The sequence below is a fragment of the Pelophylax lessonae genome, assembly GCF_965119305.1.
Source record: "Pelophylax lessonae genome assembly, chromosome: 11".
NCBI lineage: Eukaryota > Metazoa > Chordata > Amphibia > Anura > Ranidae > Pelophylax > Pelophylax lessonae.
This window is the reverse complement of record NC_138778.1, coordinates 52,914,868-52,930,840: the sequence shown is the minus strand read 5'-3', so window position 1 is coordinate 52,930,840 and position 15,973 is coordinate 52,914,868. Positions and strand designations below refer to the sequence as shown.

At 45.8% G+C, this 15,973-nt stretch overlaps 2 protein-coding genes across 2 annotated transcripts in view; both read right to left on the bottom strand.

Moving 5' to 3' along the window:
* Positions 1-15,973, bottom strand: part of LOC309566766 (ER degradation-enhancing alpha-mannosidase-like protein 2) — a 242,145-nt gene that overhangs the window by 172,791 nt on the left and 53,381 nt on the right. The window lies entirely within an intron of this gene.
* PHF20 (PHD finger protein 20) overlaps positions 1-15,973 on the bottom strand; it is a 137,148-nt gene that overhangs the window by 88,752 nt on the left and 32,423 nt on the right. The window contains exons 2-4 of the mRNA XM_082272227.1: positions 3,891-4,008; positions 1,860-2,031; positions 1,589-1,673 (exon numbers count right to left, since the gene is read on the bottom strand). Of these exons, the coding sequence (XP_082128353.1) occupies positions 1,589-1,673; positions 1,860-2,031; positions 3,891-3,973 (340 nt within the window). The 5' untranslated portion in view covers positions 3,974-4,008. The remainder of the gene's footprint in view (positions 1-1,588; positions 1,674-1,859; positions 2,032-3,890; positions 4,009-15,973) is intronic.

Sequence of the window (15,973 nt, the reverse complement as noted above, 5' to 3'; positions counted from 1 at the left end):
ATCCGATCTTATCCAATCGTTCAGACCAGGGGCGTAACTACAGGGGTTGCAGGGGTAGCGATTGCAACCGGGCCCTATGCTCCAAGGGGGCCTGTGCGGCTCCCCTGTACACCTGGATAGGAGTAGTGGCGCCGGCCGGGGCAGCATTTAGAGAAATCACTGTCCATCTTTTTCCTCCTGTAGCTGCGGGAGCTCCTTCCTTTTCTGAATGGACAGAGTCATAGTCAGTGACATTGTAAAAAATAAAATAAAATGATAAAAAAATAATACAATTAAAATACCAAAAAATAAAAACTACTGACACCAGTGGCTGAACTTCCAGGATCGCCAAGGTCACACTTGCGACCGGGCCCTGGCAATCCACCACCGTAGGGAGGCCCCATGATGGCAGGAAGGGGGCCCACTGCAGAACTTGTGAAAGGGAACTGCTGCGGGACTGTAATAAAGGGCCCCACAACAAGAGTAAAGGGCCCCAGGATCAGTGGGAAGAGCCCCAGGCTTGAAGGAAAGGGCCCCGTCCAGGGGTCCGGCAGGCCCTTCATGGTTTCTTGCACCGGGGCCCTGAAGGTTCTAGTTACGCCTCTGGTTCAGACGGATGGAAAATAGGGTTTCCATCCGTCGGGATTTCATGGACAGGATCGGATAGCAGCGGTTGTCAGCGGAGATGTCTCCGCTGACATCCGCTGCGCCATAGGGCTGCATGGAGCATCCGACCCAGTCCGCCTGAAGAACGGACCTGATCAGAAAGCCGTATGAAAGGGGCCTAAGGGGAATGCAATCGTCAGTCCTGCACACAAACAGCGATCGCCCCACACATGTGAAGTACCACCGCGAACGTCAGATCATGGGCAGAAATTCTAGCATTGTGTAAATCTAAATTGGCAACCTGTAAAGGCTTTAAAGCATTGCCTATGGATAGCAAAATTGACGTTGTTTGTTGCTGTTACAAGGGCGTGCACAATTTGAAAGCTTGACAGGTTTGGTATCCATTTACTTGGCCTAACATCTTTTATATTTTACCAAAAAATTAGGTTATGGATTGTGTTTTTTGCATTAAAATCAAAAAAGTAAATTAAAAAAAAAAAAAAAGTTTTAAAAAACGCTGCGCCCAAACAATGTGGCATAAAAAAAATTGCAAAATCTATCATCAATTTACTCTCTAGGGTGTCTGCTTTAAATATATGTTTGGGGGGAGGTTTTAAGAAATTTTCTAGCAAAAAATGCTTATTGTTACATGTAAACAAAGTGCCAGATAAGGCCTGGTCTTCAAGTGGTTAGAGTCGGTTCACACTAAGGCGACACGACTCCTTACTACTTCGGGGGCGACTTGTGCATTACCATGCACCACGACTTCGGAGTGACTTGCAGGGACTTCACATAATGGAAGTCTATGCAAGTCGCTCCGAGGTCGCCCCGAAGTAGTACAGGACCCTATTTCTAAGTCGGAGCGACTATTAGAACGGGTCCTGTAGCGGTCATTGGACCGCGAGGGAGCACGACTTGTCAGGCTGACAAGTCGCCTGACAAGTCGCGCTAGTGTGGACCGGCTCTAAAAGTGATATAGAGGCTATAAAAACACTTCTCTTACCATCCTTGTTTACAGATGTTATTTTTGCTGGGTAGAATCGGCAGTCAGACCAACAGGCCAAGACTTGTTCATTTACACGAAACACCTAAACAAAAAAAAACACAGGACATAGTAATTTCTGATTGGATTCCTACAAACTGTCGAGGGACGAAGTCCACGCCCCTATTTCAATGTTTTAGACAACGTAGTAAAACGATACAATATTGAAGATGGGAGTTCAAAAAAATAGTTTTTTTCCCCCAAAATGTAAACTGACTTTAAAATGAATTACCACGGGGGGGTCCTCTTCTATTAGGCCTTCCCTTCTTAGTTGTATCTTCTCTAAGGGACGGAGGTATGGGCTGTCCCAGCAAAACCATTCATCGTATCTGTGATTCCAGCGTTTAAAATGGATCAGAACTTTACCTTCTTCATAGTCTATTTCTTCAATATGGGCGGCATACCTGAAAAAAAAAAAAAAAAAAAAAAAAAACACAAACATTTGAATTACAGCTAGGCTATTAGGAAGGGATTAAAGGTATATTCACTTTTGCAGCAAAAACACCACTTTATATTTGTTACATGTTCCCATTCACAAACCAAACTAAGCCAAACCTTTTAAACTTGCTTTTCCTTCAGACATTAGGATTTGTTTCATCCTGGTCATGAACACCGTTTTGCAGCTTTGACATGCATTAGTAAAAAACTACATATCACCTCAACTATTTAGTGTATTCAGGTGAATTGGATCTTTTTTCTCCTGGACAAACTGGGCGGATATCTTTTTTAAAAATATCAAAGGAAAGCTAAAATGGTAAAAAATAAAAGGAAGGTTTTAAAATTAGGGCCCATTTCACACCTGTGTTCCGAATCTCGGTTTTTCCTCCATCCGTTGACGGAAGACAGACCGACACCAATGTATTTCTATGGGGAAGCGGATGTTAGATGATCATCTGTTGACATCCGCTTTTGTTACTGTTTTTTTTTTTTAAAACAGAAGAAAGACGGATTTTTCTTCGGTTAAAAAAAAAAAAAAAAAAAAAAAGTAAATCGAAGCTAAATGGATGTCAAAACGGGTAAAACATCCATTTTTGCATTGGTTAGGAGCCAGCACCCGCCGGCATCCTAACAACCGATGACTCATCAGCTGTCAGCGTGGTTACCCAGCCGACAGCTGAATGTAAAAACCAAATTGCCAGCAATTAAAAATTCAAACTGCACAGGGCCCCCCAAAATCCATACTAGACCCTTACCCAGAGCATGCAGCCCAGCAGGCCAGGAAAGGAGTGTGTGGTTGCGAGTGTCCCACTCCCTCTTGAACCATACAAGGCCACATCCCCTCAACATGCGCCCCCCCAAAGCACCTTGTCCCCATGTTGATGGGGACAAGGGCCTCATCCCCACAACCCTGGCCCCCAGATACCCCCATGTGAATAAGTATGAGCTCCCCCATCTGACAGTTCTTAAATAACTAGGTGGCCGTGCCACCAGATAACATCATTGGGTGACCCCCGCAACTTTGTGACGTCTGCCAAAATGCCCACAGTTTGATACGAGTCATCGGTTAAGGACGCGGATGCTGGCTTGCCAGGCCACTCCTTTGCAACCAGCTATTCTTCAAATAGAATTTGGATTGGTTAATACATTTTGAACCAATTCGATTTGGTCAAATTTCAAAAATTCTAATTCATTAGAAATGAATAACCGAAACTATGTAAAAACTTTATAAGCAGTTACAGAAAACTTTAGTCTTCCCCCCCACCCCCGTCTGGGATAAAGGTTTTAACTACATTGGCACCAGCAATTTAAAGCTCTTGTTGAATCAGCAGGTTGAACAAAAATAAAATAAATATGCTGACCCAATTCTCCCATCCACACATTCGAGGTTGATGAGGGAATCCCCTCCACTATATTATAGTGCTCTGAAAGCAGGGACAATGCCCCACTGTCAGAACACATTGATCAGCGCTGAAGCCCATAGCTTGCAGCACTGCTCGAGTGGATACAATCCAAACAGGGCGGTTTAACAGAAGTCAAATGGTAGATTGACTTCTGTTCAACCAAAGTGGCCATACATGGTTTGAATTTTGATAAATAAATGGCAAGCTTCAATATCAGGATTACCCAGTAATAAAAAAAAAAATAAAAAAAAATAGAAATGAATAAAAAAGGCCTAAAAAAAAAAAAAAAAAATGATGGCTGCATTCATTATTTATATCTAAGAATTGGAAAGGTGCAATACAATAAAATGTTTGCTTTGGGGTTTAATACTGCTTTAAAATTACTGCAGATAAACAACCAGGAATAATAAAGCATAGCATACCATTTCTTCAGTCTATCACGTGCTTCCAGTTGTGCTCCAACTTCAAAAGTGATCCCTCTTCGGTTTGGTGGGTGCTTAGTCATTCTATACGCTGACCTTTATCCCAAGCCATTCAAGCCTGAAGGGCAGAAAACTGCAGTTAACAGAATGCATCTTCTAGTGAATACACTACAAGAGCTTTATGCTCTATAATCATTTTCCGTAAAAGCCACGCACATGCAAAAGTATGTAGGCAGAGGTCTGCATGCAGGCAGAGGGCAAAGAACTAATCACCAGTACTGTCTGTGGTCTCCCTGTTGCTGCTCTTTTACCCAAGATTGACTGACAAGGCCTAGTTTTGCACGGTGTGAAGGCAGCCATCTTCATATAGGCAGAGCCTTCAGCAACAACAGTGAGCAGCACCAAAACTCTCTACCAGGTGAGAAGGCCCATCCACATGATCAGAAAATCATACAGAAAAAAAAAAAGAAATACAGCTTTTTATGAGATCGTCCGAATAATCTGATCGTACAAAGCTTTTGTCCGAAATTATCCTAAGGGACAAACGCATATCGGATATCTATCATACGATACCAGATGGCACGATTTTCAGTTTATCACTACAGTTTTCATCCAAAAATACAATTAAAAAAAATACACCACATTACAGCACTTCTGAGATTTTATTCTGTCATAAGTGAATTTTCGAGCTTCGGGGGGGTGCCCTCCCCCTCACAATCTCCTGGGACACATCACAGGACCATTCACAAAGCGCAGCATGGCTCACACATGCGCAGTGGGCATCTGCATGCAGCACAGCCAGCTGCCAACAGTTAAGATGCCGCTGCTGGGAAGAACTAACCCGGGTGAGGGCGGTGCGGGATCCCTGGACAGGGTAAGTGTCCTGTAATTAAAAGTCAGCAGCTACAGAATTTTTAGCTGCTAACTTAATTCCCACCCCCCTCCCTCAGAGTGGAGAACCACTTTAAATACAACAACAACTTTTAAACAATGTGAATGTAACCCGTTTCCAAGCAATCTGCGTTCAAGGCATTTGACATGGGTGTATACTGCCCTAAACGATGGCTCAGTGCACCATCGAGCAGCAGCAGCTGTCAGTCTCTTAGGACTTGTTCATACGTGCTATGCTCTCTGAAGAGCAACCCGCATTCAGATCACTCCTCAGAGCATTTATTAGGTGGTGCTGTATTGCCTCCTCATCACCTACTCTAACCCCATGATCCCCAAACAAGAATGGCACAACCCTGTGCATTGCATGTAGGTTGCTTGTAGAGTGGTCCGCATCACTTGAATGGGTCAGGCTCAGCATGCATGTCTACATCCTTGGCCACAGCCTCTGCAGCCGGGGGGGGGGTAGCCATTGGGAGGGGTATAAAAAAAAAAAAAAAAAAAAAAAAAAAAAAAAAGTGTGGCTCAACTGTGGGGTTTTAACCACCCTCCTACCTCAAATGTAAATGAACCTTAAGGCCCCTTTCACACAGGCGGACCGTTCAGATCCGCCGGTCAGTTTTTTTGGCGGATCTGAACGGTCCCCCCATGCATCCCTATGGGGCATCGGATGTCAGCGGAGACATGTCCACTGACATCCGATCCTTCAAATCTGGATGGATGGAACCCTATTTTCCATCGGATCGGATGAGAACGGACCGACAGTCCGTTCCCATCCGATTCCCCCAAAGAGATGTATGGGGCTCTGACAGCTGCGTCTCCGCACACAGACCGGAGACAAAGCTGTCATTCTCATGCTCAGCAGGGGGATCGTGGATCGATCCCCCACTGAGATAAACACAGCACACAGTGTGAAAGCGCCCTAGGAGTTTTACAGGCTATCAGCAGCAGGGTGGTGCGGGCATGTGCTTTCTTGCCTACTACTAAACGTTGGTATATCATGCACTGGAGCTAAACGCTCAAGTGCATGAGGCCTTAAAGTGGTTGTAAAGGTGCAAGTTTTTTTACCTTGAAAAAAAAAACCTTTTGTGTGCAGCAGCCCCCCCCCCCTAAGGCTGCATTCACATGTCAGCTTATAATCGCGGGCAGAACCGCCGCGGTTCCGCCCGCGATTCGGAGATTTATTGCAAATCGCGGGACGCAATACGCTCCAAGTACAAGAGCTTCTTTGGAGCGTATTGCGTCCCGCGATTTTGTTTGCGCGATGTTGCCGCGATTCGGCGGGCGTAAATCGCGGCAACATCGCACAGCGTTTGGGGGGCTATTGCAAATCAACGGGCAACGCTAGGCGTCCCGCGATTTGCAATAAATCTCCGAATCGCGGGCGGAACCGCGGCGGTTCTGCCCGCGATTATAAGCTGACATGTGAATGCAGCCTAAAGGTTACCCTTGCCCCGCGAAGTGCACGAGAGCCTCAACTCTCTGGGTACTCTCCCTCCTCATTGGCTGAATAAGCAGTGGGAGCCACTGTCAATCACAGCCAATGAGGAGAAGGGGTGGGGTCGATCTGCAGCTCTGTGTGTGAGTGGACATGCAGAGCAGCAGCTCAAAAGCCAGGCTGTTTGGGTTCCCCTGTAACGAGTTGCTTGCTCTGGGGGCACTCAGTAGAAGGGAGGGGTCAGGATCAGGGCTACTCTGTGCAAAACCACTGAACAGGGCAGGAAAGTAGAAAAGGTTAATAAAAAAAATAAAATAAATTGCCTTAAATATCACTTCAAAGAAAAGGTTTTAGGCTTTATAAAGATTATATTGACTTTGGGTGTTTCCATTGCAAGATATTTGCTCCATTTCTGTATTGGTAACAACTAAGGTTTTGAATTTCATATCACTTCCTGCCTTGGTGAACGGGCACACCAAAATCAAGTACAACCCAAAAGGGGTTTAACCCTTACCTATGCTATCTAACCTAGGGAAATAAAATATTTGAGGGCCTACTGACATTTGTGCAGTGCACCAATACACGCGCACGCACGTTATGCAATGGGCTTTCAAACACAATATCCCAAAAATCAGAGGTTACAAAATTCTCGCAGGAACACACTATATAGAGAGAGTTGCCTTCGTTTGTTGGGGTGCTACTCAAAGTCAAAGGCACTGCAATGCGTTAACGCATATATTGTGTGTTGTCAGAAAGTATAGATGTAATAGGCCCTTGATGTGAAAATTACAACAAGAATTACTTTCAGGTAAAAGACTCCAGAAACAATGTATACAAATCACTAGAAACACCGTACTTTCCCTGTCTTAGCAGCTGGGAAAATTATAATACACTCAGCTGAATACAATTTAGAGCGCTTTTAACGCCTTCATTGGCACACACCTCTACATACACTAGTGAACAATTGATACATCTTTATAGACAGATTCCATGAATGGAAAAAAACAACAACCTTGCAGTGGAGTGGGTACATCCCCCACCACCCCACTCATGCATTTGATTTAAAGGGTTTGTAAAGCTTCATGGTTTTTTTTTTTTCCCTATAAAAATAACGTCTATGTTTACCTTACAGTTTTGCACAGAGCAGCCCTGATCCTCTTCTGGGGTCCCCCGCCAAAGCTCCAGCCCCCTCCACTTAATTAATTTGCCCCCAGGGAAAGAAGCTTTCCCTGGGGGCACCCATGTGCTCTTGCTTCCAAGTCCCACTGCTGCGTCCATTGACACAGACTATGGGACTCGGCCCCGCTCCTGTGTCACCGGATTTGATTGACAGCAGCGGAACCAATCGCTCCCGCTGCCATCAATCTGTCCAATGAGGAAAGACAGAAGCGGAAGCCGCTGTGCTCGTGCACTTCGCTGGATGGGATCGGGCTCAGGTAAGTTAAAGGGGGGTCTGGGGGCAGCTTCAGCACAGGTTTTTCATCTTAATGCATAAAATTCACCATCTGAATGATGTCCGCGTACCAGGTCCACCGTGGCCAGTCCGGGGCCACTAGAATGACTGACATCCGTTCCGACGCCAACCTACGGAGGAACCTGTACAACAGTTGAATCGGAGGAAAGGCATACAGCAGCCGATACCTTTGCCAAAGCACCACCAACGCATCCGTGGCGTCCGCCAGAGGATCGCGAGTTCTGGCCACAAATCTTTCTGAGAAAAAAAAAAAACAAAGAAAACCGAGACACTAGGTCCCGGCCCGGAAGACCTAACCTGCTCCTAAGCTAGGCAGCATAAAACTGAGGTAATATCAGAATGGGTTCAGGATAATGGCTGAGGGATGGCCCCCTAGTGGCATGCCGAGGTATAAAATGTTTTTTTGCATTAACCTAATAATCAATCTGCCTATCCTTGCTCCTGCAGAGGGCGCCATTACCCATCAGGGAAGGCTAATACCATTGGGCGGCGACTGTCAGAGGACGTAAGAGAAAATGTTATACTCGCCTGCTCTGTGTAATGGTTTTGCACAAAGCAGCCCAGAACCTCCTCTTCTCAGGTCCCTTGCGGGCACTCTTGGCCCCTCCCGCCGAGTGGGGGCACCGGAGCCACTGTGCCCATTCTGACATGAAGCCGTGGCTCGGTTCTGCTTCCTCATTGGCTCACTGGCAGAGACAAAGCAGCTCCTGCTGCTGTCAACCGAAGTCAATCAGGAGGTAGAGTCATGGACAAGTCAGGCTCTTGCATAACACCACTGAATCGAGGGGGGTTCAGGCATTAAGAGGAGCTGAGGGGGGCAGCTGCACATTGAAGGTTTTTTATGTTATTGCATTAAGATAAAAAACCTCCTGCCTTTAGAACCACTTTAATTGCTCATTAAGTCCAGGGACAGAAGATTAAGAAGAAAATACCTTCAGCCCCTTTGACACTGATGCGGTGCGGTTTGACCACACAGCGGGAGTAACACAACAAACCCATGGGTTTGGTGCAGGTTAGTTGTGCTTTCCCATAGAGTTTTTATGTCTGGAGGTTTTAATGCACTTTAGGAAAAAAATAGAACTCTATGGGAAAGCACAGCTAATTTGCAGGCACACCTGCAGTACCATCAATCCACAATGCATTAGTATAAAGGGGGCATTATTCCGCTTTTCAGCAGGGCTACAAACTGCAGCTGGCTGTGGTCGGACATCTGTCCCCAAAGTGTATAATACAGGGTTAATGTCCCTGTATTGTAGGTGACGACACTGAGGCTCAGCCTAGACAGAAGCTTCGGGAGGAGGGGAGTATCAGTTAACCAGAGAGCGGATAGAAGGCAAGTTATACGGCCTGTTTGGAAATCCCCTAGACATAACAAGCAATGAACCTCTGCAGGGGGGGGCTTGTTAACTGCAAGGGTGGATTTATTTTTTTCTCTTAAGGAGTTGGGCTTTAACGTCACACAATCTGCCTGCTAGGTTCTTCTAGAGATGTGGCGTAAAACATTATCTGACCACCTCCTAGCATAGGCAGCCTCCTACACAATCATCAATGACACCACTTCCTGGTCATACAGCTTATCGTAGTAACAAGTTCTATATTTAGGCACCAAATCTACAAAGAAACATTCAAACAAAACATTCTAGTCAGTTTAAATATATGAATGCGACTCTCAGTAGGTCAGATTTACGGATTTCTCTTTTTTCCTGCGCGTGCTAAAACTGGTGTTTTATCTTGTGGTCACTGACTCCCATCAGCTGACATTATCAGTAATCTTCCCGTGGATCCTCATTTCCAACACATTAACATTCCGCCAATTCTTGAAGGTCGCAAATATTGTAGCTAGATGAATTGGGGGATGTACGTCGGGTGTGACTTGACTGAAACCACCAGGAAAGGGCAGATACCAATCAGAAAGCCATGAGCAAGATATTTGCTCACCCCCCATCCCCTCTACCCTCTAACTCACTCACTGCCCAATAGATTGCCAATCACTTCAAAGACAAGTTTGATGCAATACGTGAGGACACCTCCACTTTGCGTACATCTTCCCCACTCAACATACCTTGCCTAACAGCACAGTCACTCTCCTCTTTTGAACTGGCTACTACTTACTAAAATTCTCAGATGCCCACCTAACCAATCGCCCCCTGGATCCTGTTCTCTCAACTACTATGGTCACCCTCTTATTCTATCCTATGCTCCTTCACTTACCTCTTCAATCTCTCCCTCTCTAGTGGCACCTTCCCCCTCTCCTCTAAAACGTGTGCAGATCACTCCCATACTTAAAAAGCCCTCACTGGACCCCACCAACCTGAACAACTTAAGACCAATCTCACCCCCCTGCTCCCATTCACCTCTAAACTTCTAGAACACATATGGCGCTTTTCCACTGCATGGAACCGAACGGTTCGGCTCGCTTTTCAACTGCTGGTACTGCATGGTACGGTGTTGGAACGGTTTGGTACGGTTTGGTACGGCGGCGCTTTTCCACTACATAGAACCGAACGGTACGGATCGCTTAAACAGTACCACCCCAGTTGTGGTTCCAACAGGGCCGGATCGGTACCATATCCCACAATCCTTTGCATGCAGCCTTGACTGTTTGTCACTACTAGCCACTGATTGGTCAGAGAATCATTGTTATCCCACCCACTTACTTTAGTACTACTTTAGTGGAAAAGCAAACCATGCCAAACCGTACCGAACTGAACCGTTCCAACACCGTACCATGCAGTGGAAAACCAAACAGGGCCGAGTAGAGCCGGGCCGGTACTTGCAGTGGAAAAGTGCCATTAGTCTACAACCGTCTTAGCTCCTACCTTCTTGATCCCTTACAGTCTGGCTTTCGCTTGCAGCACTCCACAGAAACTGCCTTACTAAAAACTCTAACGTTTTAGTACTGCTAAAAACAATGGCCACTATTCCATACTCCTATTACTTGACCTCTCTGGTCATGAGCTTCTCCATCAAAATCAGTAATGCAACCATCTATCCCTCCCTCCCCTCCCGCCAGGGTACTAGGTGTATTTCTAGACTCTGACCTGTACTTTCAGCCCCGAATTCAATCATTGTCAAAAGCTTGTAGACTTCACCACCTTAAACATCTCTAAAATTTTTAACAACTGAAACCACCAAGCTACTCATTCAGTCCCTTGTTATCTCTTGCCTCGACGACTGCAACTCCCTTTTCATAGGCTATCCTCTCTTCAGTCTATCATGAATGCTGCTGCCAGGCTTATCCACCTTACCATCTGCTCATTGTCTGCTACCCCTCTCCGCCAAACCCTCCACCTCCCGATTTCCCAGCAAATTCAATTCAAAATTATAACCAAAACATACAAAACCATTCACAACTCTGCCCCTGAGCTACATCACCAATCTTGTCTCCAAATATCACCCAAAGCATCCTCTTCTCTCAAGACCTCCTACTCTGAAAAGCTCCCTTGTCTCCTCAGCCCATGCTCGTCTCCAGGATTTCACCAGAGCCGCTCCCATCCTTTGGAGAGCTCTACCTCAACCTGTCCGGTTATCTCCTTCTCTAGCTACCTTCAGGTAATCCCTGAAAACTCATCTCTTCAGGTAAGCCTATCACTCCTCCAACTAATCTTTTACCCTTTCCATCAGCTCATTCCCCACAGATACAACCTCTTGTAACACCTGCCCCTCCTTTATAGATTGTAAACTCTTCTGAGCAGGGCCCTCCTTATCCTCTTGTATTTTATTGTAACTGTATGGTCTGCCTTAGTTTTATATTGTAAAGCGCTGCGTAAACTGTTGGCGCTATATAAATCTTGAATATTAATAAATATTTGATTGCCATGTCCATGGGCATTTTTCTCCTTTCCTTTCTAGTTTTGATTGGCTTGCCACAAGTAGGATCACTGTAAGACAATAGTGGTGGCATGCGGCATTTAAATCCTTCATTAAAAGTATGGGGATTCATTATTTTATTTTTCTCTTATTTATAATTAGCTAGGTGGATGCAGCATCTGTACCCCACCCGCTCTAAGGTTGAGAACTGAGCAATCAAACACCACTGATTGATTGGTTCTCGGAGCTCCCTGAGCAGACAGCCGGTGACCATCAGTCACTTGCTCTCTGCTTTGCCCCCGCACGCTCACTGGAGCTCTGGGCTGTGGAGGGGGTCGGAGCAGCTGGCTCAGGCTCTCAGCGGCTTGCTGAGTGGCTGAGCCAGGTGCCAGACCAGGAATGTGGGCGGATCCTATGGTTGCCATCTTTCCTAAGCCTGGACCGGCTCTGTAACATCAGCTAACAGCGGGCTTCAGACTGCTGTCTGCTGAAAACGGGTTGCAGGAGTGCAGAATGAACTGCATTCCTGTAATTCACAGGAGAAGTACTGCCAAACGAGCTTTGGCTGCCCTTCTTCAACCACTTGCCTACAGGGCACTTTTGTCCCCTTCCTGCCCAAGCCAAAATTTCAGCGGTGTCACACTTTGAATGACAATTGCACGGTCATGCAACGGTGTACACAAATTTATAAAAAAAAATTTCAAACAAAATAGAGCTTTCTTTTGGTGGTATTTAAAAAACGCTTTCGTAAAAAGTTTTCGTTTCGGTCAGAAAATTTTGTAAAAAAGTAATTTTTCTCCTTCACTGATGTGTGCTGATGATGCTGCACTGATTGGCATCACTGCTGGGGCTACACCGATGATCAGTGCCCTGAATATCTGTACAGGTCTCCCCTGTGAGGAGATGCCTCTGATCAGCTCTCCTCTCCTCACACACTGTCAGTGTGAAGTGAGGAGAGCCGAGGAACAGCATTTCTGTGTTCACATGTAATCAGCTGGGAGTGGACACAGCTGATCACATGGGTTAAGAATCGCGTCATCGGCTCCTTAACATAAGGGTCACGCCGCGTCCCAGGGACATAGCTCACGCAATCAGCGCATGGCCATGCAGGCACACAATTGCGGTGAAACTGGACGACATAGGACAAAGTCCCAGAATAGAGCATCTTAACCGCTGTAATTTGTCTATATGGCGGGTGGGAGTTAAAGTATCTGTTATTGATGCTTACAAATTGCACTCAACAGCATGCAATGCTCAAAATCAGCCAGGGACTCCTCTGCTGTCGGAATACACTGATCAGCAAGAGGCCGCAGCCTCTCATCAACAAAGGTTATCCAACGTTCCCGATCGATTTCTGTTGGACAGGAATTGCTACATATGGATTAAAATTTAGTCAGTCCCTGCTGAACCAGTCGGGTTTCACTCCATCTATGGCCAGCGCTAGGCCTCATGAACACTGGACATTTTTGCAGTTGCTTCTATTGGCGTTTTTTTTCCCCTGCCTCTAAACTCCCTTGCATGTTATCCTCTGTATCCATGCATACATAGGTTTTTAACAGCATTTACTGATAGAGGCTTTCCTTAACTGCTGCCCATCTGCTACATGTATATCCTGGACCAGGCTACTTTAAAAGGAGTTGTAAAGTCAGGAAGGTTTTTTTATCCTAATGCATTCTATGCATTAGGATAAAAAGTCTTCTGTGTGTGTAGCAGCCCCCCCCCCCCCCCAGCATCCCTAATACTTGCCTGTGCCCCTTCTCTGTCCAGCGATGTCCACGACTCCCTCAGCCATGCTGGGACTCTTCCTCCAGATTGGCTGAGATACAGCCACGGCACCATTGGCTCATTGACTTTGATTGACAGCCACGGAAGCCAATCAGGAGAGAGGGGGGGCACGAACGACAGCTCTGTGTCTGAATGGACACACGGAGCTACAGCTCCGCTCAAGTGCCACCAAAGCATGCTCCTTGCTGTGTGGGCACTCGATAGGAGGGGAGGTGGTAGGAGCAGCAACGAGGGACTCTGTGCAAAACCAACTGCACAGAGGTAGTAAGTAGAACAGGTATGTAAAATTTGTTCTAATCCACCTCCGTCCATTAAAAAAAAAAAAAAAAAAAAAAATGTTTTGGACTTTAGTTATACTTTAACCGGTTCCGGACCACCCATATTTACTGCGGCAGGCTGGCCATCCTGCGCGAACCAGCGTAGACCTACGTCGGTCGCTACCCTTGGCAGCGGTGACTCCGATGCACGGGACAGGCGGCTCCGATTGTCGTCTGCCACCAGCGATCGCTCCCCGCTGAGAGAGAAGAACGGATAGCGGTTGTAAACACAGCTGACCATTCTCTCTGCAATGATCACAGAGCTCCTGTGATCCTACTATATAGGAACACAGGTCTCTATGATCATTTCACAAGCCACGCCTCCCCCCCACAGTTAGAATCATTACCCTAGGCTCACATTTAACCCCTTGATCACTTACTATGTTAACCCCTTCCCTGCCAGTATCATTATTACAGTAACAGTGCATGTTTTTTAGCACTGAATACTGTAGTAATGTCACTGGTCCCCCAAAAAGTGTCAAAAATGTCAGTTAGGGGTCCGATCTGTCCGCCGCAGTCAAGCAAAAAAAAAAAAAAAAAATCTTCCTGTAGTTAATAGACGCGATAACTTTTGCGCAAACCAATCAAAATACACTTCTTGCCATTTTTTTTACTAAAAATATGTAGCAAAAAACAAAATTGGCCTAAAATGTTATAAAAAATTGGATTTTTTTTTTTTTTGAGAATGTTATGTTGTATAGCATGTTGTATAGTATGTTGTATAGCAGAAAGTGAAAAATATTGTTTTTCAGAATTGTCGCTCTTTTTTGTTTATAGCGCAAAAAATTAAAATTGCAGAGGTGATCAAATATCACCAAAAGAAAGCTCTATTTGTGGGAAAACAACATTAATTTGATTTGGGTGCAGCGTGGCACGACCGCGCAATTGTCCGTTAAAGTAACGCAGTGACGAATGACAAAATATGGCCTGGTCATTAAGGGGGAAAATCTTCCGGTCCAGAAGTGGTTAACTAGCATGGCCAATGAAAAAGGTCAAAATATCTAAATAGGAGATGCGATACATAACATTTCTCATAATACGTCTAGAGTTTGGGGGTCCTGGAATACTCTAAACCAGTGGTCCTCAACCCTGGCCTACAGGGCCCACTAACAGGCCAGATTTTCAAGATAACTGAAATACATCCCAGGTGATATCATTTGCTGCTCAGTGATTGCAGTACTCTTGTCTGCATCTCTCCAAGGTAATACCTAAAATCTGGCCTGTTAGCGGGCCCTATAGGCCTGGGTTGAGGACCACTGTTCTAAACGATCCAAGATGTGAGCACCAGAAGGTGCCGGCTCTATAGCAGTAACACGCAACATATGGCAAGCACGTGCACAACTCAAATCCACAGCATAAAGCTATTAAATGTAGTTCTCAGACATTCACTGTAGAATCACTAAACTGTTGTAGACTGGCAATTCCTTGTGCCCCAGGCTCATCAATTCATCATCTGTCACTAGGATCTGACAAACATAAAAGATGTCACTAAACTGGAGGCCCCAGGAGAGCAGTAAGGGCATGAAGAGGTTGGTTTGTTTTCGGTGTTCAGAAGAAATACAAGTGCAAGCCCTAATGCACCAAAAAGCATGCATTAAGAGAGGTTTCCTAAGCAACTGTCACTAGAATATGCTGACCTCATAAATGCAATGGGTCACTGAAGGACGACCCCCCACAACTGGAAAACAAATGAGTCAGGTGCTGATCTAAGCTGGACTGATTTAAGGCCAGGATTCCTCCCTAGGTTCTCTGAAGAAGTCTACTGCAACCAACAGCAACGTTAAGGATTTTCAGATGAATATCAAAATATCTGTAAAGCCCAACTCTAGGCCTCACTGCAGCATCCCCAATTTTTTGTAAAATGGTGGTCCTTAAAGTGATATTAAAAGGATCTTTTTTTTTTTTTTTTTTTTAATAAACCGGTTATACTTACCTGCTCTGTGTAATGGTTTTGCACAGAGCAGCGCAGACCCTCATCTTGGCCCCCCGCTGGAGCTCCTGTCCCCTCCATCCTGTCAAGTGCCCCCGTAGCAAGCAGTTTGCTTTGAGGGTACCTGAGCAGATTTGCTCCCAAGCGGTTGCTCTGTGTGTCCATTTATACACACAGTGCGGCTCGGCACTGCCCCTGCTCTCTCCTCAATGGCTCACTGGCTGTTGACAGTGGCTCCTGCTGCTGTCTGGGCCAATGAGGGAGCGACCCAGGAGAGCTGAGGCTCCTGTGCACAGCGCTAGAGGAAGAGCGGGCTCAGGTAAGTATCAGGGTGGAGTTGATTTAAATCACTATTAAAAAAATGGCTCGATTTTAAATCATAATTCTTAAAAACTGTCATTTCTGTCCTGCAGCAGCTCCTCCTCTGACCCGCTGTTGACT